General features: G+C 46.9%; 1 protein-coding gene across 11 annotated transcripts in view; it reads right to left on the bottom strand.

Annotated features, from left to right (window-relative positions):
• Positions 1-27,539, bottom strand: part of LOC148542285 (uncharacterized) — a 116,241-nt gene that overhangs the window by 58,598 nt on the left and 30,104 nt on the right. For 9 of the 11 annotated variants that reach the window (XM_088469731.1, XM_088469707.1, XM_088469725.1 and 6 more), the window contains 10 exons: positions 25,966-26,136; positions 22,616-22,720; positions 21,642-21,788; positions 19,092-19,493; positions 8,677-8,905; positions 5,480-5,679; positions 4,014-4,214; positions 3,618-3,802; positions 2,868-3,057; positions 2,012-2,166 (listed from right to left, as the gene is read on the bottom strand). In XM_088469731.1, coding sequence (XP_088325857.1) covers positions 2,012-2,166; positions 2,868-3,057; positions 3,618-3,802; positions 4,014-4,214; positions 5,480-5,679; positions 8,677-8,905; positions 19,092-19,493; positions 21,642-21,788; positions 22,616-22,720; positions 25,966-26,136 — 1,985 coding nt within the window. The remainder of the gene's footprint in view (positions 1-2,011; positions 2,167-2,867; positions 3,058-3,617; positions 3,803-4,013; positions 4,215-5,479; positions 5,680-8,676; positions 8,906-19,091; positions 19,494-21,641; positions 21,789-22,615; positions 22,721-25,965; positions 26,137-27,539) is intronic. The other 2 variants (XM_088469752.1, XM_088469761.1) reach the window with 2 other exon arrangements.

Below are 27,539 nucleotides of genomic sequence, written 5' to 3'. Positions count from 1 at the left end.
TAAGAGAATGTAAAATGTATGTGGGTGACAGCAGATTAACAGACCAGATGTAGATGTCTGATTTGATTGGCCACAAAAAAGGGAATCGTGGGACGGTTTAAATGGCAATTGCAGTCTGTGCTTTCTAATCATGGGATAAAAGTCGACAAGTGTATTGTGTGATGTTGTATTGTGTGATATTGTATTGTGTGATTATCACTCAGCTGCCCTAGAGACTATTTACATTTTTGGGATAAATGGTGGCAATAAGGTATTATATACATAATTATAGATATCTAGTCATACATATATATACAGTAGTACATTATACTAATTCACACTTCTATCTATATAATTATTCTCTGAGGCAGAGGTTCTCGAAATCGGTCCTCAAGTCACTCTAACGATCCAGGATTTAAGGATATTAATGGTTCAGCACAGATAGTTAAATTAAAAGACTAAGGGGTCATTCAGACCCACTCGCAAGCGGCAATACGCTCGCAAGTGGGTCGATATTCCCCACTGCACATGCGTACGACGGAGGGAGCTCCGTCGTGCACATGCGCGAGACCCGGCGAGCCTCGTACCAAAGGGGGCGTGCTGTCGATGGTGACTGACAGCACGCCCCCTTTGGTGGGCGTGCCTGCCAGACGGAGGCGTTCCCATGGGAACGCCTACCGTCTGAAGCCGGCACCACTGACATCACTAGTGATGTCAGTGGGAGTGATTTTGGCTCTGATAGAGCCAAAATCACTCCAGGGCTTGTGGCTGGGAAACCCGACCGCAGGGTTTCACTCGCAAGTCCGATGGTCGCGATGGTCAAGACCATCGCGACCATCTTTTTAGACGCTCGTATATGCTGTGGGTGGTGACGCTCCATTTTAATGGAGGAGAGCCCTGATTCAGAGCGAGCGCTCTGGACAGAGCGAGCGGCTCTGAATCAGGGCCTAAGGTACTAATTAAGTCACCTGTGCCCAAGCATGGATATCCTTAAAACTTGAACTGTTAGGCCAGTTACACACCTGCCAGTTTTGGCCGGGCGGGCAAGAACCTGGTGGTAGCCGGACGGGTTTTTTCAGGCGCTCAGTGCCTTTCACAAGCAGCGGCTTTGAGACGCTTTTAATGTGTGTGGGTTTTTTTTATCATCTATTGGGCATGTGCAGCAGCAGCAGCAGCAGCACAGGTCCGGCCGGCACGATCCCGTGTGTGTGAAAGGAAACATTGTTTCCTATACACCACCGGCGTGCAGGGACGGACACGGCACGGCAGCCATCCTGCACAGTGTATATTCCCGGCTGTAACACGGCGACCGTGCCGTGCCCGTGCCGTGTGAAAGAAGGCACCTGCTTCCAGCCACCGTTATTTTTCACACCCGGCAAAAAAACGGGCGGCTTTTTGCCGCCCGGTTAAAATCGGCAAGTGTGAAACTAGCCTTAGGGTGCCTTGAGGGCCAAGTTTGGGAACCTCTGCTCTAAGGTCTGTCCTGTCTCCAACATGCATGCCAGCGCACGCTGCCCGTCCAACTGCTCCCACTGCTACGGGACAGGCCTAGCCTGAGAGGAGGAGAACCGCCAGGAACGGAGTAAGTATGGGGGGCAGGAGAGAGCTAGGATGGGACAGAGCAGCAGGGAGGCGTTACTGATCACCCAGGCTTTCTGGAGGGCCCCGCAGGCGCCTGGGTCTGCACGTGGTGTGGGCCAGGGTCAGCAAGCAGCGCCGCTCACAGTATTTTTTTGGAAGGGGGTGTGGCCACTCCCCATCAGGCGGAGTAGCGGATAGAGAGTGGGCTGGGTGGGACAGAGTGGTGGGCGTGACCAGATGGAGCAGGGGGCAGACTGAGGTGATCCGGCATATGCCGGGTACCGTTACTAGTGGATACCGATTTATGCATGTAAATTGATAAATAGATACACACAGGCATGCATACACAGACATACCTAGATACATAGATGGACATACATGTATACATAATCATACATAAAGTAAGATAGCAAAAGTGCACAGGTCATACTGAGCTCCTTTATCTACTGACCAATTTCTCCTGATTGTTCACCGTAATAAAATCTGAAGCCTCAAACTTCTGGCAAAATGTCCTTGCCTCCTGCCAGCTGAGGGACCTCCGAGGCTCTATGTACACGCACTGATCCTTCCACTGCTTCCAGCTATCCTCTCTGGGACAATGAGCCTCTGTGCACAAAATGATCAATATATAATGCTTTAGGAAAGTGTCCCTACTAAATACTAAGGGGGTATATTTACTAAAAGTACGAGTTTTTAGAAGTGGAAATGTGGCCCATAGCAACCAATCAGATTCTAGCTATTATCTTCTAGAAGGTGCTAGTTAAATGTTAAGTAGAATCTAATTGGTTGCTATGGGCCACATCTCCACTGCTAAAAACTCTCACTTTAGTAAATATACCCATTATTGTCAATGTATTTATTTTATTTATTAAACAAAAGGTGGGGAATGTCTGGGTTTCCCTTCCCCGATGAGCCAGAAGTGGTCTCCACCACTCTCCCCTGATGTAGCATTGGGGATGTTCCTCAATAGTTGTTACTATGCACTTGATGCATATTTTTGGCGCTACCTCCAAGAAATATAACTCAACATTCTCAATCTTCAAAATTAAGACACTTTTGGTCAATCTACTGATCAATTCACAGCTTGGCACATCTGTCCAAATCAGAGGGAGTGGTTCTGGAAGAGAGGGGAGGGGCTTAATAAATTATTACAGGACAAAGGAAGAACCAAACTGGAATTGCCTATTGCCATTATTTACTATTTGTACCTTACAAGTAATATAAATTAAACTAACAAGGGGTCACTCTCTGACAGGCCCATCTTAAATAACTTCACATACGAAACTTCACAATAAATCACTCCATACCTTCCAACAGTGCCACAAACAGAGAAGCACCAGAACATTTCTGTAGTTCAACAATCTCGGAGGACCTTGAATATGTCAAACAGAATCCAGAGTTTATGTTCTGTATACGTCCATCTCTGAGCAGGCGAAACGCGTTGGTTGCACTCTCTTTGCAATCTGTAGTCATGTACACCATGTGTAACTCAACGATCTGGAGTGCAAAGAGAATCAGACACATTGCCTCTATGTGATAAGAGAGCCAGGGTGTATACTCTAAATCTGTATCATTCTTTATTTGTCAAACACTTATCCACTTAGTGTAGTGGTCGATTGATGATTACCACTAATACTGTTTCTAGGCTCTTGCTGGACCGATTGAGTTGTATGGACTCTGGAATGCATTGGGCATTCCCTGGCAGTGACTGGGCGGTGAGTATGCAGATGCACAAAGAAATTTTATCTAATGGCCGTGTTATGGTAGCGTTGTGGGCATATCGCTGGAACGGTTTCGGACTCAGACGCATAATCACGTACATTGGAGACCAGACTCTCCTGATGGTGCTACCAATGGTTGCGACTGCAGGCGCACAAATTGGGCGTCACAGCTATTGCTCATTCAAACGCACGCTTGCACACCAGGGGAAGAGCTTATGATACTATTAGCACAAACTTGCAGGCTCAACCGCTAATGCGGTCCCTTTGTTTGTTATTTCTTTTTCTACCAAGACTGCAATGAGGTTCTATGATCACTAGTAACGTCAATCACTTTACCGTGACACAAGATGGAGGAATCATGACGTTGCGGAGTCTCCCGTTCTTTTGTTGGGCCCAGAAGGAGCTATTGACGCATTTTGCCAGTGTTGTCTCCATGTAGATCTTTTGGCTGGTGGCGTTCACACACAGGTGGGCAGAGGCGCCTACAGAATACAGCAGCCCGGACCACATGAAAGGTGCATCTGGATGGGAAGACAAGTGAGAGGAAAAGAAGAAGTTCTGGTCCAAGGAACCAACAATGTATATCACTAAGCTTCCCCAATCGATGGTAAAACCATCACACAGAGACTCATGTACATTACAGTGTGCATCCCCTTCACTGTAATTACCCTACAGTAAATATAAATGTGTGTTTTACAATAAGATGTTGTTTATCTTTAAGGCCTTGGTCACCATTGTCTTGTCCTGGAGAAACCATCTGGGCATCTCCTCTCCTTCCCTCCATAAAAGACATCCAGCTCGCAGCGTTTCCGGGGAATTTCCACTTCATCTTCGTAGAGGCCAGCAGCTTAACATCGTTGGGCGACAGGACGTGGTCCCAAATATTCAGTTCACTAATGTCACCAATGAATGACTTGCTGGTCTGGAACCCACCTGTAGAACGTGCGGGAAGATGGAGACAAGCTGGTTTTATATAGGGAATAGATACTGTATATACGCAGGTCCTGATGCAGAGTGGGATGGAAATTGGGCACATCTGCTCCCGTACCACCTCTTTCAGGCATCCCCATAATGTATCTGGGGGGACAGCTGCAGATATTGGCAATAATTGCAGCCCCCATAGGAGATTTAACACGTCCCGTAATGTGAAGCCAATGGACTACCTAAGCACATTTGTGTACGGAGGGGGACGCCCCATTAGGCTGACAGATAGAACCCAAAGATAACAATGTTGGGATATATCACACGCTATACATATCGAGCACCAATACCTCTATGTTTGCACTATAGGGTTATACAATTTTGAATAAACTAAGAGTAACCTAATATAGACTACTTGTTTGTGCCTAGAATACATTTACGTGATTTAAAATAAATAAGCAACAATTGCGACTTTCTTATTACACCGTCCTTTTATTATAGCAGCAAGACCTCTCATGGAATCTGTGTAACTGTTTAGCATATTAAAAAAAAAATTCTGATGCGTTTCATGGCCACCGAAACGTTCCTGGTTTTTGGTGATAAACCTAATTGGAAATATTGATACAATCGTTTCACCGGAACAATGCTTTATAACCTATAGCAACCAGGTTGTCTTTTTCTCTGAGCGTCTGAAGAAAATCAAACGCCTGATTGGCTGTCACGAATGACAGCACCTTTACCCTGCGCACCCGTTTTCATAAGCAACAATGACTTTGAAAATGAAGGAAGTAAAATCGTTATTAAAAACCGATGTCTGCACCTGGCTCAGAGGCGCGCTCTAGATCGATGCCACAAGCAAGCGGCAGATATTTTAAGTCTGCGCAGGCATCCGAGCCGCACTGTGCATGCGTACCACAGAAAGACGCAGAAGGAATTTGGACGCAGAGAGAGACAATTTCAGTGGGCGTTTCTGGGTGGTAACGGGGGGGTGGCTAGCCGGACGATGGCGTGTCACGGTCAATGACTGCGTCTTTTTGCAGCAGCTCCACTGCAGTCGCGCTGTGGCATAAGACAGAGTCGCGGCTGCCATAGCGTCCATCTCTGGATCAGGACGGTTTTGCCGAGGTGCAAATTTGCTCTCTTTTTGTTTTATGCTTTTGCTCCCACCTCTGAGAGAGCGCCTGTGCTCTTAAGTGCGGCTGGGTCTGTTCATGGAGCCAAGTTCTGTACAAAACCCCAAAAATGACTCAGAACGTCCTCTAACCATTTTTCCTTACCTCCCTCAGTTGGCTCAAACTGTCCCACAACTAGTGACCCTCCGCTCGGGACCCTCATCTTCTCAAACTCCTCAACATTCACATAATCTGGGCTCCAGGGGAAACCATCAATAAACACAGAGTACCGGGGGGCAGACACAGCGATGTGATGCCACCTCCCATCCAGGAGCGCCCCCTTTGTCCCATTTAGCAGGACTCTTCTGTGGATGATGAGAAGATTTAAAAGGTTACAACTTACTGGGAGCTAGTTTGGTTCTATTAAATACAGCTGTTATAGTGCATGACGCCTCCAGACCTATACCTAGCGCCTGAGTAAGACCCCCAGGGTCATTAGGCAACCTACTGATTTGGGACCTCCGTTCTCGCCTTAACATTTACCAATACGAACATATAATAACTCAACAGAGTCATCCTCACCCCTCAGTGCCTAGGTGGTGAAGTAGGTTACCTAATGGATGATCCGGTTCTGCCTATACCTGACGTATCAATCTATGGGGGAAATGGGCTGAGTCAGGAATGGTCAGTGTGTAGCAGTTTTGCCATTTTCTATTAGTGTCCTGATTCACTACGGATCGCAATTGCGATCACAGCCACGATTACGCACGGAGGTGCGCTGCGAAAATACGCTAATGGATAATGGATGCAATCGCAAAGCCGTCGCACAGCCAGCATAGAGACACCCACTACCTCTATCTCACATCCGTAATACCGTGCAGTCCTGCGTATACATCGGGAACATCGAGTAACATCGGCCCCTCACGCACAATTACAACAGGTCTGACCTTACCTAGAAATCGCTAACCTCGTCGCACGCAGTGAGTACACAAGCTGCGTATGCCGTCGCAGTGGCTAATTTATGCACGCCCATGCAATAGCGTTCAAACGGACAGGCACGCCTGCGTTACTCCGACCACTCTCCCGTCACCACCCCCAAACGCTCACAGCCTGTCACTCACTCTACGACGGCTTTCATTCTGCTTGAGTGAATGCAAAGCGATCGCAATGCTAACTCACGTATGCGCACTGCGCTGCATACGCAGTACGCACCATCGATCGATCTGCGTGCGCTGTTGCAGTTGCGATCCATGCTAAATCAGGCCCTATGTTCCAGCTTCTCCCCACCAAGGTAAGGAACATACAGTAAAAATAAGGTTTGAATAGTACATGGGTAAACAGAGTTTATTCTTATGGAAAAAGTTGGAAGAAGTTGGAAGATCACCATTGTTTCTTATTAAAATGCACTTATATAGCATCAGCTTTAAAACTGGGAACAAAACAGTAATAAAACAAGACTGGGTAATATATCAGACAGACAAAGGGGTAACAATCTATAGGATGACATCGTTATTTGGTGTTTTACCAAAGTAATCTTATACGATTTAGTCGGGATGTAGTTAATAGACCGGCAGACGCAATGCCGCCGGTCTAAATCCCAACACGAATTACCCAACAGTGGAAATAAGGTAGGTATCGACAAGCCGACGCCTATCTTAAGCCCGACGTCAGAAGACCGACCCCCACCATCCTGATCGTCCTCTGATGGGTAAGTATAACACTTAGCCCGGGGATGGGGGGGTTAGGTTTAGGGACCCCCCGGGGACACTTGGGGTTAGGCACCCCCCCGGGGAGGGTTAGGCTAGGGGAAGGGGGGGCTAGGGTTAGGCACTAGCGGGGGAAGTTAGGGTTATGCACCCCGCCGGGAGGGTTAGGTTTAAGGTACGGGGAGGGGGGGTTAGGTTTAGGCACCCCTGGGGGGAGGTTAGGTTTAGGCACTAGGAGGGAAGGTTAGGGTTAGGCACCCCTAAGGGAGGGTTGGGGGAGGGGATGGAGGATTAGGGTATTTACCAACGCCCGTTGGGATCTCGATCTGTCGCACTGTCACTGAACCGGCGGCTCAACAGTATTTCAATCCCAGTCCGGTTTAGTCTAAAGGATACTTCGGTTGTTGGTGACTTGAAAAGATTTCGAAATTGTTTTTGAATCGATTAATCTAACTGATCCTAAGGTTCGAAAAAATTTGGACCAAGGTTTGGTCACCGGTGATACAGTTTGCACGCGATCGAGCCGGAGTGCCGGCACATGGCCCCTCTTCCATGGGAAGGAATGGAGATATTGACAAACATAATGTCGACAATGAGAACGGAGAGCATGTTAGGTGGAACAGGGGATGCCGACATACTAATAATGCGATGTAAAGCTTTATAACAGTGTCGGCTTTAGAACTTCAAGCCGTAAATGCTTTAAATGGCGATATTAGCATGTCTGCATCCCACTACGTATCATTGACTGCGTTCTCATTGTCGGGAAATAACATACGGTAACCACTTACATAACTGGATTTTAACTTGTTTCCAATTTAGACGGCGAACATCGCCCACAAATGAAATTAGGGACGTACTCTTATCATATTGAAAACAATAGTTAAAATACTATATTTTAATATTTAAAAATGTTATGTAAATAATATATAAATAATAAATACTATTTTTTAAACACTGTGAACTTAGGGGCTGATTCAGGTTGAATCGCAAGTCTGTGGACGCACGCAGCCGGCCGATGCGAATTTATGCAAATGAATGCAATTCCACTGCGATCGCAGCACTATACCAAGACGCCCACCAGCCTATAAAACCTCCCACTTCCCATTACATACATCCGCAAGTCAGCGAAAACATCGGTAACATCGAGTAACATCGGACCCGCACGCACACTTGTGGTTCAGCTTGACGTGACTTACCCACTGCGATTCCTCCTGTCGCCATCTAGACCCCTGGCTGCGTATGCCGTCGCAGGGGTATAATTATGCAAGCCCCTGTAATGGCGTTCAACCGCACAGGCACGCCTGCGTTCCTTCGACCCCGCCCCCTCTTCACCCCCAAACAGCACGTCTCTGCGTATCCACTGCATTGGCTTTCGTGATCGCATCGTCCGTTTCGTGCATGCGGTGCGTACGCATGCACAGAGCGCAAACATCGACCCGGTGCGTGCGAACGCAGACTTGCGATCCAACCTGAATCAGGCCCTTAAATCGGAAATGCCAAACCTCAAATGTGAGCCGGACATATCGCACAAACATTGTGTTGTACTGAATTGTGTTGAGTTTTAAACCAGTTGTTTTTTAACAATCTAGTGAATTGATCGTCAGCTTTCTACCACTTTATTATCTAGGAACAATATATGCAAATAATCTAATTCACCCGTTTATCTGGAGGGAGAGACCTGTGGGGGACAGCGTAAAGAGTGCAAGCTCCGCTGGTTGGGATTTCAGAGAATAAGTGCAGACACACGTCATATCGTTAGTGCTAGCGGTGCTTTTTATCCACACGGCTAGGGTGAGGCTGGTCAGGTAGGTTTGGATGGCTCCTTCCAGGCGTAGATAGTTAGATGGATCTGCCGGAAATCGCATATCGAATGAACCGAGGTATCCTGTGAGGAAATTACAGGTGTCTCAACTTTTTTTTACATTACAGAAGATGGTATATAAGTGTTTAATACATTTGAAACTTACGTACTTTGTAAAATTAGTCACGGTGAAAAGCACAACAAAAGAAACCCAGAGCAACCAATCAGATATTAGGTATGCAGTCGGGAAACCTGCGGACCTAATCCCGACAGCCGGCTTCCCGACTGTCATATCCCGGCAAGGGTCTAAAGACAGGCGCCGATATGCCGATGCCTGTCATTAGACATACGCCGGGAGCCCGACATCCCGATCGAAGGTACGCCGGGCACCGAGTGCGGATAGCCGTGGGGGGGGGGGGGGGGGAGGGTTAGGTTTAGGGTTCCTGGGGGGGGGGACTTAGGGTTAGGCACCCCCCCGGGAGGTTAGGTTTAGGCTAGGGGAGGAGGGGGTTAGCGTTAGGCACCACCGGAGGAGACTTAGGGTTAGGCGGTGGGGAAGGGGGGGTTAGGTTAAGGCACTGGGGGGGGAAGGTTAGGGTTAGGCACCCCTAAGGGAGGCTTAGGGGGTAGAAATAGGTTAGTATATACTTACCTTTGATGATCGGGATTTCCTCCTCTGCCGGGATGCCGCTGCCAGGCTTCCAACCACCGGGCATTGGTCCGGCGGTAAATTGTACCGATTCCTGATTTAGATTGATTGGTCAGCGCAAGTAACAGAGCGATGACAATGGAATTGCTATGGTGGTATCAGAGCTGGATTTAGACCCCCTAAACAAGGTAACTTTCTGGTGTGGGTCTCGCTTCCATTGTCGTACGTAAAAGTCCTCATTCAGAGGTGGGCGCAGTGTGGATGCTGCAAGCAGTTGGCCAATGTCGTAAGCCTTAAGCTGGATACACACTTAAACGATATCGGCACCGATTTGTAGTTTCCGGGCAAATCAGAGCGAAACATCAGGCATATCGTTAAGTGGGTATACCAAATTTGCGCGCTCCAGTGGTCGCATGCGATATCTTCTGGTTGGCCGTGCTGCGCGGTCAATCAGAAGATTTAGTGCACGATGCCATGCTGACGAATGCTGCACGGCATCCTACATCGCGCTGTCGCCCTCTGCATCGCGCAAGTGTGTATGCACTTGCCGATGCGGGGTCCAGTCTCCCATCGCTCACCAACCGATGGTCATCCCTGATTGGCCCGTGGGCCAATCAGAACTGGGGACGTGGCTTCGCAGGCATCGGGGGCGGAGCTATGCTCAGTGTTGTCGGCACCTTGAAGAAAAAAAACAAAAACTATTCAGTTTTGTTCTTCCATTGATGGAGGGAAACCATCTGGTTCTCCCCCATCGATGGGAAAAACATTCAACATCGTCCATAAACCATCGATGATTATGAATCATCGATGGCCATCACTACCCAGCATGGGGTACAGTATACTGATGATGGTTAGGGCTGCAGATGGAAAAACTGAGTGCATGTTAAGCTGCAAGGATGGCTTATTATCTTAAAGTACTAAATCTGGCTGCCGCGACTATCCGGGCTGTCGGCCCTGTGCCAGTGACTCAGAATTAGGCCCTATGGCCATACACGGCAGAAAACTAGCTAGGAGACTTGTATAAAATGTTGGAAACTGTCGAAGTGACGATCCCTCTAGGGCAGGTAAGGAAATACCATTTGTAGACACCTGTGATTAATTACAGGTGTTTCTAATTATAGGTAATAGCCTGGGGCTCTACTGCCTGTATGTTCAGTGTACACAGCGTAACAGCCATCTCTGCAATGTATAATGAATCATAAATACAATTGTAGTAAAGTCCGCGAGTCATAGCCAAATGCTGATTTTCTACAGCTAGGATCAGTGGCGCTTACAGCTGCCGATTCTCAGGGCGCTGTTCTCGTTATGGGGTCTTTTTCAGAAGTGGAGATAAGTGAAATATTTGATGTCAACCCTGTAGAAATAGTTTTTTCTTTTCTCAAATTAAGAAAAGGTTAATCCAGAGCAAATCAGAGATTTCGCCAGCGATAACCTATTTTAGACCACTTACCATCATCCTCAAAGACTTCTATGGAAACTGCGGCCTTAGGGCCTGATTCAGAGCCGCTTCACTGCTAACGAGCGCTCGCTCTGAATCAGGGCCTGTTTTTTTTTTTCTTTCTCCAGGCCACTCGCAAAGCTCTGGGTGACCACCCACAGCTTGTGCGAGCAGCCTGGAGTCCGTCACGATTATTGTGACCATCGGGCTTGCGACGAGACCCTATTGTAGGGTCTCGGCTCCCGCAAGCCCGAGTGGACTTCCTGCTCTAATAGCGCAGGAAGTCAACTACTGACATCACGAGTGATGTCAGTAGGTCCGCCTTCAAACACCAGGCATTCCTTTGGAACCACCCCCCCCTCCCCGCCTACAAAACAGGGCGAGTATATACTAGTCACCAGATTTGGGGTCTGTTATACACTAACATCTAGATTGGGATGTGTGCTGTGAACTATCCACTAGATTAGGACATGTGCTTCAGACCAGTTGCCAGACGAGATCTGTTATACAGAACACTAACCAACAGACTGTGAGGTCCCTGTATACTAGCTACAATACTGAGGGGTCTGTTATACACAACACTAACCAACAGACTGTGAGGTGTCTGTATACTAGCTACAATACTGAGGGGTCTGTTATACACAACACTAACCAACAGACTGTGAGGTCCCTATAAACTAGCTACAATACTGAGGGGTCTGTTATACAGAACACTAACCAACAGACTGTGAGGTGTCTGTATACTAGCTACAATACTGAGGGGTCTGTTATACAGAACACTAACCAACAGACTGTGAGGTCCCTGTATACTAGCTACAATACTGAGGGGTCTGTTATACACAACACTAACCAACAGACTGTGAGGTCCCTGTATACTAGCTACAATACTGAGGGGTCTGTTATACAGAACACTAACCAACAGACTGTGAGGTGCCTGTATACTAGCTACAATACTGAGGGGTCTGTTATACACAACACTAACCAACATACTGTGAGGTCCCTGTATACTAGCTACAATACTGAGGGGTCTGTTATACACAACACTAACCAACAGACTGTGAGGTCCCTGTATACTAGCTACAATACTGAGGGGTCTGTTATACACAACACTAACCAACAGACTGTGAGGTCCCTGTATACTAGCTACAGTACTGAGGGGTCTGTTCTACACAACACTAACCAACAGACTGTGAGGAGTCTGTATACTAGCTACAGTACTGAGGGGTCTGTTATACACAACACTAACCAACAGACTGTGAGGTCCCTGTATACTAGCTACAATACTGAGGGGTCTGTTATACACAACACTAACCAACAGACTGTGAGGTACCTGTATACTAGCTACAATACTGAGGGGTCTGTTATACACAACACTAACCAACAGACTGTGAGGTCCCTGTATACTAGCTACAATACTGAGGGGTCTGTTATACAGAACACTAACCAACAGACTGTGAGGTCCCTGTATACTAGCTACAATACTGAGGGGTCTGTTATACAGAACAATAACCAACAGACTGTGAGGTCCCTGTATACTAGCTACAATACTGAGGGGTCTGTTATACAGAACAATAACCAACAGACTGTGAGGTCCCTGTATACTAGCTACAATACTGAGGGGTCTGTTATACACAACACTAACCAACAGGCTGTGAGGTCCCTGTATACTAGCTACAGTACTGAGGGGTCTGTTATACACAACACTAACCAACAGACTGTGAGGTCCCTGTATACTAGCTACAGTACTGAGGGGTCTGTTATACACAACACTAACCAACAGACTGTGAGGAGTCTGTATACTAGCTACAGTACTGAGGGGTCTGTTATACACAACACTAACCAACAGACTGTGAGGTCCCTGTATACTAGCTACAATACTGAGGGGTCTGTTATACACAACACTAACCAACAGACTGTGAGGTACCTGTATACTAGCTACAATACTGAGGGGTCTGTTATACACAACACTAACCAACAGACTGTGAGGTCCCTGTATACTAGCTACAATACTGAGGGGTCTGTTATACAGAACACTAACCAACAGACTGTGAGGTCCCTGTATACTAGCTACAATACTGAGGGGTCTGTTATACAGAACAATAACCAACAGACTGTGAGGTCCCTGTATACTAGCTACAATACTGAGGGGTCTGTTATACAGAACAATAACCAACAGACTGTGAGGTCCCTGTATACTAGCTACAATACTGAGGGGTCTGTTATACACAACACTAACCAACAGGCTGTGAGGTCCCTGTATACTAGCTACAATACTGAGGGGTCTGTTATACACAACACTAACCAACAGACTGTGAGGTCCTGTATACTAGCTACAATACTGAGGGGTCTGTTATACACAACACTAACCAACAGACTGTGAGGTCCCTGTATACTAGCTACAGTACTGAGGGGTCTGTTATACACAACACTAACCAACAGACTGTGAGGAGTCTGTATACTAGCTACAGTACTGAGGGGTCTGTTATACACAACACTAACCAACAGACTGTGAGGTCCCTGTATACTAGCTACAATACTGAGGGGTCTGTTATACACAACACTAACCAACAGACTGTGAGGTACCTGTATACTAGCTACAATACTGAGGGGTCTGTTATACACAACACTAACCAACAGACTGTGAGGTCCCTGTATACTAGCTACAATACTGAGGGGTCTGTTATACAGAACACTAACCAACAGACTGTGAGGTCCCTGTATACTAGCTACAATACTGAGGGGTCTGTTATACAGAACAATAACCAACAGACTGTGAGGTCCCTGTATACTAGCTACAATACTGAGGGGTCTGTTATACAGAACAATAACCAACAGACTGTGAGGTCCCTGTATACTAGCTACAATACTGAGGGGTCTGTTATACACAACACTAACCAACAGGCTGTGAGGTCCCTGTATACTAGCTACAATACTGAGGGGTCTGTTATACACAACACTAACCAACAGACTGTGAGGTCCTGTATACTAGCTACAATACTGAGGGGTCTGTTATACACAACACTAACCAACAGACTGTGAGGTCCCTGTATACTAGCTACAATACTGAGGGGTCTGTTATACACAACAACAACCAACAGACTGTGAGGTCCCTGTATACTAGCTACAGTACTGAGGGGTCTGTTATACACAACACTAACCAACAGGCTGTGAGGTCCCTGTATACTAGCTACAATACTGATGGGTCTGTTATACACAACACTAACCAACAGACTGTGAGGTCCCTGTATACTAGCTACAATACTGATGGGTCTGTTATACAGAACACTAACCAACAGACTGTGGGGTCCCTGTATACTAGCTACAATACTGATGGGTCTGTTATACACAACACTAACCAACAGACTGTGAGGTCCCTGTATACTAGCTACAATACTGAGGGGTCTGTTATACACAACACTAACCAACAGGCTGTGAGGTCCCTGTATACTAGCTACAATACTGAGGGGTCTGTTATACAGAACACTAACCAACAGACTGTGAGGTCCCTGTATACAAGCGACAGTACTGAGGGGTCTGTTATACACAACACTAACCAACAGACTGTGAGGTCCCTGTATACTAGCTACAATACTGAGGGGTCTGTTATACACAACACTAACCAACAGTCTGTGAGGTCCTGTGTACTAGCGACAGTACTGAGGGGTCTGTTATACACAACACTAACCAACAGACTGTGAGGTCCCTGTATACTAGCGACAGTACTGAGGGGTCTGTTATACAGAACACTAACCAACAGACTGTGAGGTCCCTGTATACTAGCTACAATACTGAGGGGTCTGTTATACACAACACTAACCAACAGACTGTGAGGTCCCTGTATACTAGCTACAATACTGAGGGGTCTGTTACACACAACACTAACCAACAGACTGTGAGGTCCCTGTATACTAGCTACAATACTGAGGGGTCTGTTACACACAACACTAACCAACAGACTGTGAGGTCCCTGTATACTAGCTACAATACTGAGGGGTCTGTTATACACAACACTAACCAACAGACTGTGAGGTCCCTGTATACTAGCTACAATACTGAGGGGTCTGTTATACACAACACTAACCAACAGACTGTGAGGTCCCTGTTATACAGAACACTAACCAACAGACTGTGAGGTCCTGTATACTAGCTACAATACTGAGGGGTCTGTTATACACAACACTAACCAACAGACTGTGAGGTCCCTGTATACTAGCTACAATACTGAGGGGTCTGTTATACAGAACACTAACCTACAGACTGTGAGGTCCCTGTATACTAGCTACAATACTGAGGGGTCTGTTATACACAACCTTAACCAACAGACTGTGAGGTCCTGTATACTAGCTACAATACTGAGGGGTCTGTTATACACAACACTAACCAACAGACTGTGAGGTCCCTGTATACTAGCTACAATACTGAGGGGTCTGTTACACACAACACTAACCAACAGACTGTGAGGTCCTGTATACTAGCTACAATACTGATGGGTCTGTTATACAGAACACTAACCAACAGACTGTGAGGTCCCTGTATACCAGCTACAATACTGATGGGTCTGTTATACAGAACATTAACCAACAGACTGTGAGGTCCCTGTATACTAGCTACAATACTGAGGGGTCTGTTATACACAACACTAACCAACAGACTGTGAGGTCCCTGTATACTAGCTACAATACTGAGGGGTCTGTAATACACAACACTAACCAACAGACTGTGAGGTCCTGTATACTAGCTACAATACTGAGGGGTCTGTTATACACAACACTAACCAACAGACTGTGAGGTCCCTGTATACTAGCTACAATACTGAGGGGTCTGTTATACAGAACACTAACCAACAGACTGTGAGGTCCCTGTATACTAGCTACAATACTGATGGGTCTGTTATACAGAACATTAACCAACAGACTGTGAGGTCCCTGTATACTAGCTACAATACTGAGGGGTCTGTTATACACAACACTAACCAACAGACTGTGAGGTCCCTGTATACTAGCTACAATACTGAGGGGTCTGTTATACACAACACTAACCAACAGACTGTGAGGTCCCTGTATACTAGCTACAATACTGATGGGTCTGTTATACAGAACATTAACCAACAGACTGTGAGGTCCCTGTATACTAGCTACAATACTGAGGGGTCTGTTATACACAACACTAACCAACAGACTGTGAGGTCCTGTATACTAGCTACAATACTGAGGGGTCTGTTATACACAACACTAACCAACAGACTGTGAGGTCCCTGTATACTAGCTACAATACTGAGGGGTCTGTTATACAGAACACTAACCAACAGACTGTGAGGTCCCTGTATACTAGCTACAATACTGAGGGGTCTGTTATACACAACACTAACCAACTGTGAGGTCCTGTATACTAGCTACAATACTGAGGGGTCTGTTATACACAACACTAACCAACAGACTGTGAGGTCCCTGTATACTAGCTACAATACTGAGGGGTCTGTTATACACTAACAACCAGACTGAGGGGCCTATTCATTATCGGAGGCCGTATTGGCCTCCGATGATTAAGTATTGAACTCGCTGCGAGCGATACTTAAGTATCCAACTTGCAGCGGGGGATGGTTTACACTGAAGCACTTCATCATTGCTCCGGTGCGAGGACAGCTGCTCCGAAAAGCAGCTATCACCTAGTATTGCAGCTAATAATGAGCTGCGTTACTTACCTCCTCCCCATCGGCCTGGCTACGCACAGCCGCCAAGGAGTCTGTGAGAAGGCGGCGGAGGGATCTGCTCGGATCCCTCTTCACATCCCCGGAACTCCTTCCCGTCTGAAGATGGCACTTCTCGTGAGCAAACTCAGAAAACTTTCAGTTTTTGGAGTTTGCTGAATATGAATAGGAGGTCACCAGACAAGGAGCTCTGATGTACACTAGCCACCAGACAAGGAGCTCTGCTGTACACTAGCCACCAGACAAGGAGCTCTGATGTACACTAGCCATCAGAATAGGAGGTCTGCTGTGCACAAGCCACCAGACAAGGAGCTCTGATGTACACTAGCCATCAGAATAGGAGGTCTGCTGTGCACAAGCCACCAGACAAGGAGCTCTGATGTACACTAGTCACCAGACAAGGAGCTCTGATGTACACTAGTCACCAGACAAGGAGCTCTGATGTGCACAAGTCACCAGACAAGGAGCTCTGATGTACACTAGTCACCAGACAAGGAGCTTTGATGTACACTAGCCACCAGACAAGGAGCTCTGATGTACACTAGCCACCAGACAAGGAGCTCTGATGTGCACAAGTCACCAGACAAGGAGCTCTGATTTACACTAGCCACCAGACAAGGAGCTTTGATGTACACTAGCCACCAGACAAGGAGCTCTGATGTACACTAGCCATCAGAATAGGAGGTCTGCTGTGCACAAGCCACCAGACAAGGAGCTCTGATGTACACTAGCCATCAGAATAGGAGGTCTGCTGTGCACAAGCCACCAGACAAGGAGCTCTGATGTACACTAGTCACCAGACAAGGAGCTCTGATGTACACTAGTCACCAGACAAGGAGCTCTGATGTGCACAAGTCACCAGACAAGGAGCTCTGATGTACACTAGTCACCAGACAAGGAGCTTTGATGTACACTAGCCACCAGACAAGGAGCTCTGATGTACACTAGCCACCAGACAAGGAGCTCTGATGTGCACAAGTCACCAGACAAGGAGCTCTGATTTACACTAGCCACCAGACAAGGAGCTCTGATGTACACTAGCCACCAGACAAGGAGCTCTGATGTACACTAGCCACCAGACAAGGAGCTCTGATGTACACTAGCCACCGGACTTTGGATGTTTTATGTACTGACCATCAGTTGGGTGTCTGCTTTATAGAAAGCACAGTCCCAGGTTTAAAGTTTTATCTAGGATTACCATACTACCCCTTTAAACCAGGACACATATGAATTACACAGGCTCTGTGGCTGGCTGACTTCAAGTTGGCATTTCACCTGGTTTTAGTCAGCCACAGAAACTTTGTAATTCAGGATGTGCTGGTTTAAAGGGGCAGTAAGGTAAGCCTAGATTTATATAACTCAGAGGTTCTCAAACTCAGGCCCTGATTCAGAGCCGGACGCTCTGACAGAGCACTCGCTCTGAATCAGGGCCGTCCCTCTGAAATTAAGAGCGGCCAGGAGGTGACCACCCACAGCTATAGCGAGCGGCCAAAAAGATGGTCGCGATGGTCAAGACCATCGCGACCATCGGGCTTGCGACGAGACCCTTGCGGTAGGCTCTCGTTACCGCAAGCCCTGGAGTGCTTTTGGCTCTATCAGAGCCGGAAGCGCTCCACTGACATCACTTGTGATGTCAGTGGGGCCGGCCCCAGACAGTAGGCGTTCCCATGGGAACGCCTCCGTCTGGGCAGCCACACCCCCGGCATGCCCACCAAAGGGGGCGTGCTGTCACTCACCATCGACAGCACGCCCCCTTTGGTGCGAGACCCATAACGACGGCTTGGCCGTCGTTATTCGGGTCTCACGCATGCGCACGACGGAGCCGCCTCCGTCATGCGCATGCGCACTTGGCCAACATCGACCCACTTGCGAGCGCTCAGCGCACGCGAGCGGGTCTGAATTAGGCCCTCAGACCTCAAGGCACCATAGCAGTCCAGGTTTTAAGAATATCCATGCTTGACCGAAGGTGACTTAATTAGTATCTCACTCAATTTGATTTAAGCACCTGGGTTCAACCATGGATATAAAACCTAAACTGTTGGGGTGCTTTGAGGACCGCATTTGGGAACCTCTGATATAACTGAGAGTGTTTGTAATTATCCCTATTTTTCTAATACTGCAAAACTGCACACAAAACATCTCATGTTAGATGCAATTATGACAATTCCTTCTGTTCCTCTGTGCTTTATATGTTAATATTTATTTAAATGGAGTATTTAAAATCATTACACACAATGTAAAGGGGATTGTAATACTTACAGGTCCCCCAAATGTCTTATTGTACATGACTGGCCTAGATACATCAACCCAACAGCATAGTGCCGCTTGGCAGCAATAGTTTCTCTATGAGACAACAGGTGTTTATAAGGTTTTTGGGGTCCCTGATCAAAGACACAGCTTAACAGGGTAACACAGGAGTGCAGTGACCTTTATCAATATAATCGATTTAACCAGAAAAGACAAATGGACTTCTTACCTAGGGAGGCCACAGTAACTCTGCCCCCAGAGATCTCTATGAAATTCACAGACTGGAAGTAAGACACCTGGTTCCCGGGGATTGTGAGATGCTCTTGATAGTTAATATAACTTGTCACTCCGGATGGAAATATTAGAATGCCCCATGTGAAGTCTGTGCTGTGAATCTGGATGGGGGTCAGGCTGCTCTCCTGAAGACCACCGAACCAGGATGTGGCTCTGCCAGTGACCTGGGTTCTGCTGATGTCCAGATTTATCAGGAAAGTTGGAGATGACGCCTTGGTCTGCTTAAGAGCAATTCTGCAGAGAGAATCTACAGGGGCCGAGAGGGCAATGTCAATGGTGGAATAGGGGCCGAGCCCCCCGATCATCTGGAGATTGGTGGTAACTGGCTTACAGGTGTCTAGAAAAGATGTGAGTTTTAAGATTACCGACTGAGAACAATTATTATGTGTTATAATGTTATGGATATGAAAGCGGTGCATCAACTTAATCAGACTAAAGCTGGGTACACATAAAAAACTGTGTGTACCCTGCGATCCGACGGGCGACTGCATGGGTGACAGGCCGACATATCAGGCGGCTGGTACACATTAGACGATCCGGTGCCTGACCGCCCGATATGTCGGCCCCAGCCGCATTGTGCTGCATGGAGTCGTCAGTCGCATTGGAAGACTGAGCTGCATGTAGGGACGGCCTGGCGATGTGACCCACGACCTAACGAAGCCGCGCATGGCCCGACATACCCATAAGACGCTATTAACAATATATCGGACCAATCCGTCGGATTGGCCGAAATATCGTCTAATGTGGACCCAGCTTTAGATTTGAACTTTTTAATCCTCAACCGTAGAGATCCACAGTCCTAAATACCCCGACCCCACATACACACATCCCCTGATGAAGTCACTGGATAGATGAAACGCGTAGTAAGATAAGACGCATAGGGAATTGGACAACTTCTGATCAATATTGTTATTCATTGCTCTCCCCCTGTACTGGTCAGCGCTGTGATGTTATTGGACATATTTTGTACTACCTGGGTCCCCATTGTGAGTTCTTTCAGGAATATCAGGACTTTACCCAAGTTACCATCCTGAGTAATATGCACATAAATCCAAATAAGGAATTATGGCCCTCATTCAGAGCCGTACGCTCTGAGCAGAGCGCACGCTCTGAATGAGGGCCGGGCTCCATTTTCATGGAGCGTCCTCCTGGACGCTCGTATAACTGTAGGTCACCACCCACAGGCTATACGAGCGTGCATTGTGATGGCCGCGATGGTCGTGACCATCGCGACCATCGAAATTGCGAGCCGGAGCCTGCGGTTGAGGTTTTCAACCGCAAGCTCCGGAGTGATTTTGGCTCTATCAGAGCCAAAATCACTCCCACTGACATCACTAGTGATGTCAGTGGGCCGGCTTTTGACGGGAGGCGTTCCCGTGGGAACGCCCCCGTCAGGGAGGCACGCCCCCGGCACGCCCACCAAAGGGGGCGTGCTGTCAATCAACATTGACAGCACGCCCCCTTTGATCGGACACAACGAGCGAAGGACTTTCCTTCGCTCGTCGCGTCTGGCGCATGCGCACGACGGAGCTCCCTCCGTCGTGCGCATGCTCAGTCCATAAACTCGACCCACTTGCGAGCGGACAGTCGCTCGCGAGTGAGTCTGAATCAGGCCCTATGTTTTTATCTTCTGTATGTAGTTTGTATTGCCTTTGTGATTAAATTGTATTTGTCTAAAGTACTACACTATGCAGATGTCTCTTTCTTTCCTGAGTGTTATAAAAAGATTACCACAAAATTCGGAACCTGATGAGGACCAAAAGTCAAAACAGAGAAGCGATTACTTGGTTTTCATTCTGCTACGCAGTTTGGCATAACCACTTTACATCCATACTACTGTACTGTGCACAAATTGACCATTGCTCCATAATACAGTACTGTCCTACTGGTTTTCTATTCTGAATCAATTATATATCGGCATAAAGAAGAACTCAACAACTTATCTGAAGAATACCTAGGACCGTAGTCACCAACTAAACAAATAATGTCAAAATTAAAATCTTTTTGGTACGCACGTACTTAACACCTTACATATTGATTGACTGGTTCTTAAATCACTGCACTATATCAGGCACTTGCCTCTGCTTCTGAAGAGCCTGATAGAGCTCTTGATAGTCCTGCCTGGATCTACCAATTAGCTCAGTCGATTCTTCTGCACTGGATGCAGTAAGAATTAAGTGTCCCAGGTTTGGCACGCCTATCGGTCATAGAATGCCGGCTAATGTACTTGATTTATCTGCGGTCAATGAGAGGTAGGTTCTCACTGGTAGGTAGGTTCTCAAAAATACCTGGACATTGTTCCACAACCTAGTCCACACCTTTTATATTCACCCCTAACATGCCCACATTCGTGGTACAAAGTTACAAGTGAAGATATTAAAAAGATAAAAACTATTTAGACCCACGGATCCTGGAACCAACTCCCCAACTTACTGCCCACCATGCCCAATTAGTGACTAATGGTGAGAAGGCACGAGGAACGTACTTATATCAGATTTGCAGATGAAGCCGGTAGGATTGGTCGGTGATGTGTCAATACAGCTTTGGCTAACCCAAAAACCATGGCGAAGGGGGTCACTGGACAACAGGTACATAGCCCCACAATATCCATTAAAATTCAGCACAGCGGCCTCTACAATGACAGAAAAACAAAGTTACACATAACCATGACCAAAACTGTAAGTATCAGGCTCCATCACAACCGGTAACTCATATTAAATTTCTGAAAGTCTTATTTACAGCCCAAGCAGGATGGAGGCTCTGTAAGTTTTACTTACCACCCCAGCAAGACGGAGGCTCTGTAAGTCTTACTTACCGACCCAGCAGGATGGAGGCTCTGTAAGTCTTACTTACCGCCCAAGCAGGATGAAGACTCTGTAAATCTTACTTACCACCCCAGCAAGACGGAGGCTCTGTAAGTCTTACTTACCACCCCAGCAGGACGGAGGCTCTGTAAGTCTTACTTATTGCCCCAGCAGGACGGAGGCTCTGTAAGTCTTACTTACCGCCCCAACAGGACGGAGGCTCTGTAAGTCTCATAGAGTGGGTAACAAATAAATGTCTGTTTGGCTCAAATATGACCATTCAGTGTATTAAGATATAAGAATTGTGATTAATATGTACAGCAAATTAAATCCGACACATGGATGCTTTCTTCTCTGTGTTCTCGCGTAGGCAAAGTTCAGTGAGGGCCATACAGATATCATATGCTAATATACGCAAATCCGCGTGTTCGGAAGCGTATCTTATGCACTTGCACAGGGGGGGGGGGTGCCGTTTTGCGCAGATAATACGCTGAAGAATACCAGCTACCTTTCCAGAGGCGTAAGCATCTCGGGTGTATCTTATGTGCGTAACTACTTTTTTTTTGCGCTAATGATTCTTTTGTGTTACTCTCATTTTACTTCCAACTCTCCATCACCTCCTAAATGTATATATAGATATATATAGATAACATACGGCTCTGCCAAGCGAAGAAGTTAGCGGATGACCCATCAGTCCACTTCCAGCTGGTACTGTATTGAAGACCCAGCCACATAAACCAGTTGTCTTCAGGGTAGGCATCTATAGGGGACAACACAGTATTAAACTAGGCGCTGGGAGTTAGTGATAACTCTGTGCACCACCAAAAGCAGCTGCAAATGGGTAGCCCACCCAATATTAAAAGACAAAGAGAATATAAGCAACGCTATAGTGGTGGTAATTATTCACAAACACATATGGGTAAAAAAAACTTTTTTATTAATTAAAATATAGAATATATTCTGTTAATCAATCTTTAATCATAAGCATCCTGTAAAAAAAAAAAAATAACTTTTGCAAACATCCACCCCCGGAAGAGTATCCGCATCTCCCGCATGCCGCTCTGTATGGAGGGGGGCGGGGCTAATGGCGCATTTTTTTTGCATCATTTAGCCCTGCCCTCTCCTCATGCAGTTTGCCGTGATGGGGGCGGGCCTAATTTCACAGGCATCCTATGTCATTAGGCCACGCCCCCCCAAAGTGGCGGGGAAGAGATACTAAAAGTAGGTAAGTACAGTATGTGACAACATCAAGTCAGGGAAACAGGTTTGGTGTACTGCCTATGATAACATGCAGGAGAGCAAGCCGTCACGTCCTGTCTTCAGGCGCTTGTCACTGATTTCTGCTATGCCGGGATGGATGCCTTGGTGTACAGTTGGAACAAATGCTTAAGCTGGGTACACACTGACAGATACAGTACATTGATCGGCCAATGTATCTGTTGCCTGTCGGGCAGTGTGTACCCGCGATAGGTATATCGCATTGGCTGTGCTGCACAGCCGATGGACAGATATATCTGCAGACATACAGTATCTGTCCATCGGCTGTTGTGTATGAGTGGTCGGCAGCACCTCCTCTGGATCTTTTAACAGGTGTCAGTCAGTAATAAATACACCTGTGCTCCAACTAGGAGATCTGGAAAACATGCACAGTTAGGGGTGCACTGCTATAGACCATCAATAGGGCTAATTATTAATACCATTTAATAACACACTATCCAGTGTATAACAAGACCAATATGTACATATATGTCCAGGGCAGTGCTAAGCTCTTCTGCTGCTCCCCCAGACTCCCGGACTTGCTCCCATGCTCTGGAATGGTGCCCACATGAGATCAATACATTCAACGCAGGCAGAATGGCCCTACTGCCGCATATAATGGCTTACTGTGATCACTGGTCCTGTATATGCTGGAATTATGACACACAATACACTTTGTATGACGCATATTAAAGCTGCTTAAGTGCTAATTGTGCCCTCTTCATGGACTGGCCACATTTGCTGTAAAACCAAGCATTTGGAAACCCCCCCTCTAGAAATCCTGCGTTTGCCACTGGGATCTTGCGTGTTTTCGCACCTCGCATGCTCCGCAGACACTCTTCATCACAGACACATTATAGTGTAGAACTGATGCCTAAAAAAGCAGCGATAGATAACCCCCAACATCCAACTTGCTTTAAACTTCCATTATTCATTTCTGGAACATTCACCTGAATTTTAATTGACTATTTAACCGTATTGCTGGAGACTGCAGACATACACAATGATTTATGAAGGTTGAGTCTTCTCTAAACCACTCTTTCATTTTACTCGCCATTCAAGTGATATAAAGAATCTGCCACTCTACACAAAGGACCTGTCAGCCGCCATGTGCTCTCCAGTCCATAGACCCATCAGACACACCGTACACTCCCACCGCACACTGCCAAATGTACTTGGGGCCCTTGTATGTCACACGCCAATCTGGATAAACAGCAGATGCCTCCGATAATGATAACACCCCCACTTTTTCCCTTGAGATAGCATTTATCAAGTACATTCTATAAAATGATAGGTAGAAGCTGACTGATAGGTTGCTATGGGCAACGTCCCCACTGGTCCACTTCTACATTGCCAAATCAATAGCAGCAAGAGATAAACTGAAAAATGCTGGGGTATATATAATTATTTAGCTTAACCCCCAACACCATACCCCACCTCCCCGTGATGCTGAACCGGAGGGATAGGCCACAGAACATTCAAACTATGCAAGTTTCTTTGAAGTTCTAACAGAGAAACAGAAATCCTAACTTTGCTTATGCAAAGCCTGGAAGAAGTGAGAGTCATACTGTATATTGGGCCTGATTCAGAGCCGGACGCTATTTGCGCTCGCTCGTTAAGAAAAAAGGGGTGGCTATTCAAATGAACCGTTCGCTCTTTGCGGTCTGTTGACGCCTCTAGGTTTGAACGAGCGAACCAAACATGCGGTCGTTTTTTGGAAAACTACCCCCCCTGGCCGCTCGCATCCTATATCATGTCCGCTATTTATTAGATTAATCGAGTAAATCGACCAGCGTATGAACTGCTCGCTATTCTTGTGGTTGGTTTTTCCTACCGCAATCTTGCGAGCAGTTCTGACTATAAAATAACCCAGTGACGTGGTCAATGACGCTGCTTTATTAATTATGCACACCCATAAAACGCCCGTTATGACTTTTAAGCACGCCTGCGTTCGGATCTCCACTCCCCGTTTTCAAGCACCTTCCCCTGTTACCACCCACATACGCCTCCTCCTGTCACTCAAAATAGCAGGCATTCGCTATTTAGCGAACAAACGATTTTTGGCCGCACTGACTGGTTCGCGCATGCGTATTACGATCCGAACGTATGCGCAGTTGTGCAAACATCACTCGGAACGAACGAGCGGCCGCTTACGAGCGGCTCTGAATCAGGCCCATAGGCTGGATACAGGAGCGGTCACCTACTCACAACCTGTAGCACCAAGTCATCATTAGTAAAGGTTATATACTGTGGGAGAGTTGCATTTGAATAAAGTGAGAGTGCACTGCCACCTGTCATCTGTCATCTGTTGTCGGTATTGCAATGGATCTTCACATTGGGGCTGATTCTTTCAGATAACATCTTACAGAACCCGGCTCACTGTCCAGTCTTCACAATGTTATGTATAATGTTGTTGTTTTTTGTGTATATTAAGTATATATTATTTTATATACTTTTCAAATTAAAATTCTATCATTTAAACCAAGAAAACTTTTGCTAACGACACTTAACGGGTTATTGCTGGTGATAAAAGGCTTATCGCCAACAATAATTCCTTTGATGTATGGGACAATGCGATATCGGGCACTATCGCGTGTTTTCACCGAGGCCTGGGCTCTACGGCATCTGATAAATAAACCCCCCCCAGGTGTCCTTTGCAGCTGGTGACCAGTTAGGCCATAATGTCCTCTGGAGGCCAAGGGACAGTCTTGTTCTCTACTTTTATATTTTGTGAGTAAGAATAATCACCTGCAAGAAAGGCGTTCTCCTCGCTGTCCGCCACGCTGGTCAGGAACCCCCCAGAGCCGCGGCATGCGTCAGAGGCGTGAGGCCATGTTTTTGTGTCTGCTCCGGTAGGGAAGTAGAACGTGTAGCACTTGGAGCGGAATATGGACTGCTTGCTGGTGACACTGGCGGAAACTGTAAGAAGAAATGACATAAAATTAGATGTACCTGGGGAACCCTGTCCAATATGAATATTACTTCTTTAGAATAAAATATTTGCTGTGAAATGTCAGTGGATAATAATAGTTATCTGACCAATCTAAGATGATTAAACCACATAATAAATGACATTTGAGTCAAATTTAATTATACATACAAATTCTTTTATGGCACCCTGCCGAATAATACAATGAAATTGCATCCATTATGCTCCCTTTATGAGACTGTACATCTGCTCTAATAATACTGGGGGGCCCATTTATCAAAGTGTATTTGAAGTATAATCCCTGAAAACACCCGTTTTTCGGGGGTTTACCTCAAATACTATCCCCCGTATGTATTAAGGAGGGACCTCAGCAGGTATCTCCGATACCTGCTGTGATCCCTCCGTTACCGCTGGCAACCGCCTCCCCCATAGGTTTCTATGGGGGATGCGATGCTGCCAAAGTTACCAATATCCGGAGTGCGATACATTCCACATTGGCCCCGGCTGTAGCCTATGGGTTACACCACGCACTATTAGCCGGCGGAGGGATCCGCCGGAACCCTCCCAGGCTATGGCGGCTGTGTATGTGCAGTCCACGGGACTGCGTATGTGCACCACACCCCGCACTGACTGGCCGTTCTCCGGAGACATCGCAGTGTCCCTGCATGTCCCGGATGATACATCCGGCCGGTATGATCGCATTTTGCAATGCGAACATGGGCGTAACTGGCGTTCCCTGATCGCGTTGCAAAAGCGATCGTTCATAAATGGGGGCCTAAATCAGCCATAGTCGTATAAAATATAAAAGTAGTGTAACTGCCCTGTCTTTAATACTATTGTGTAAAATCTGCCACTGCAAGAGTGAACAGATAACGATGCTGGCTATGAGGCAATTCGTACAGATGAGGGCGGCGAAATTGTGTACCACTCTCCATACTGGCGAATGTCCGCACTTAGGTCCTGATTCAGAGGCACTCGCTCTGAATCAGGGCGGATTATTTTTTTTTTAAATCCGCCTCCAGGCCGCTCGCATAGCTGTGGGTGACCACATCGCAACCATCGGGCTTGCGACGAGACCCTTGTGGTAGGGTCTCGTCCACCGCAAGCCCCAGTGAACTTCCTGCTCTAATAGAGCAGGAAGTTCACTACTGACATCACGTGTGATGTCAGTAGGGCCACCCACAAACGGCAGGTGTTCCTTAGGGAATGCCTCCGTTTATGCAGCCACCCCCCCGCCTACAAAACTGAGCGAGATGTTTATCGACATCGACAGCCGCCCCGTTTTGCTGCGAGCCCCGAGCGAGTGAAGCTCTCACTCGCTCCGGGGTGCACGCCTCGCGTGCGCACTGCCCGACCATCGACCCGCTTGCGAGCGCTATGCGGGTCTGAATCA

The sequence above is a fragment of the Taudactylus pleione genome, unplaced genomic scaffold (assembly GCF_031769625.1).
Source record: "Taudactylus pleione unplaced genomic scaffold, aTauple2 ptg000013l, whole genome shotgun sequence".
Lineage (NCBI taxonomy): Eukaryota > Metazoa > Chordata > Amphibia > Anura > Myobatrachidae > Taudactylus > Taudactylus pleione.
Note: the sequence above shows the minus strand (reverse complement) of the source record. Positions and strands in the feature narration are given on the sequence as shown.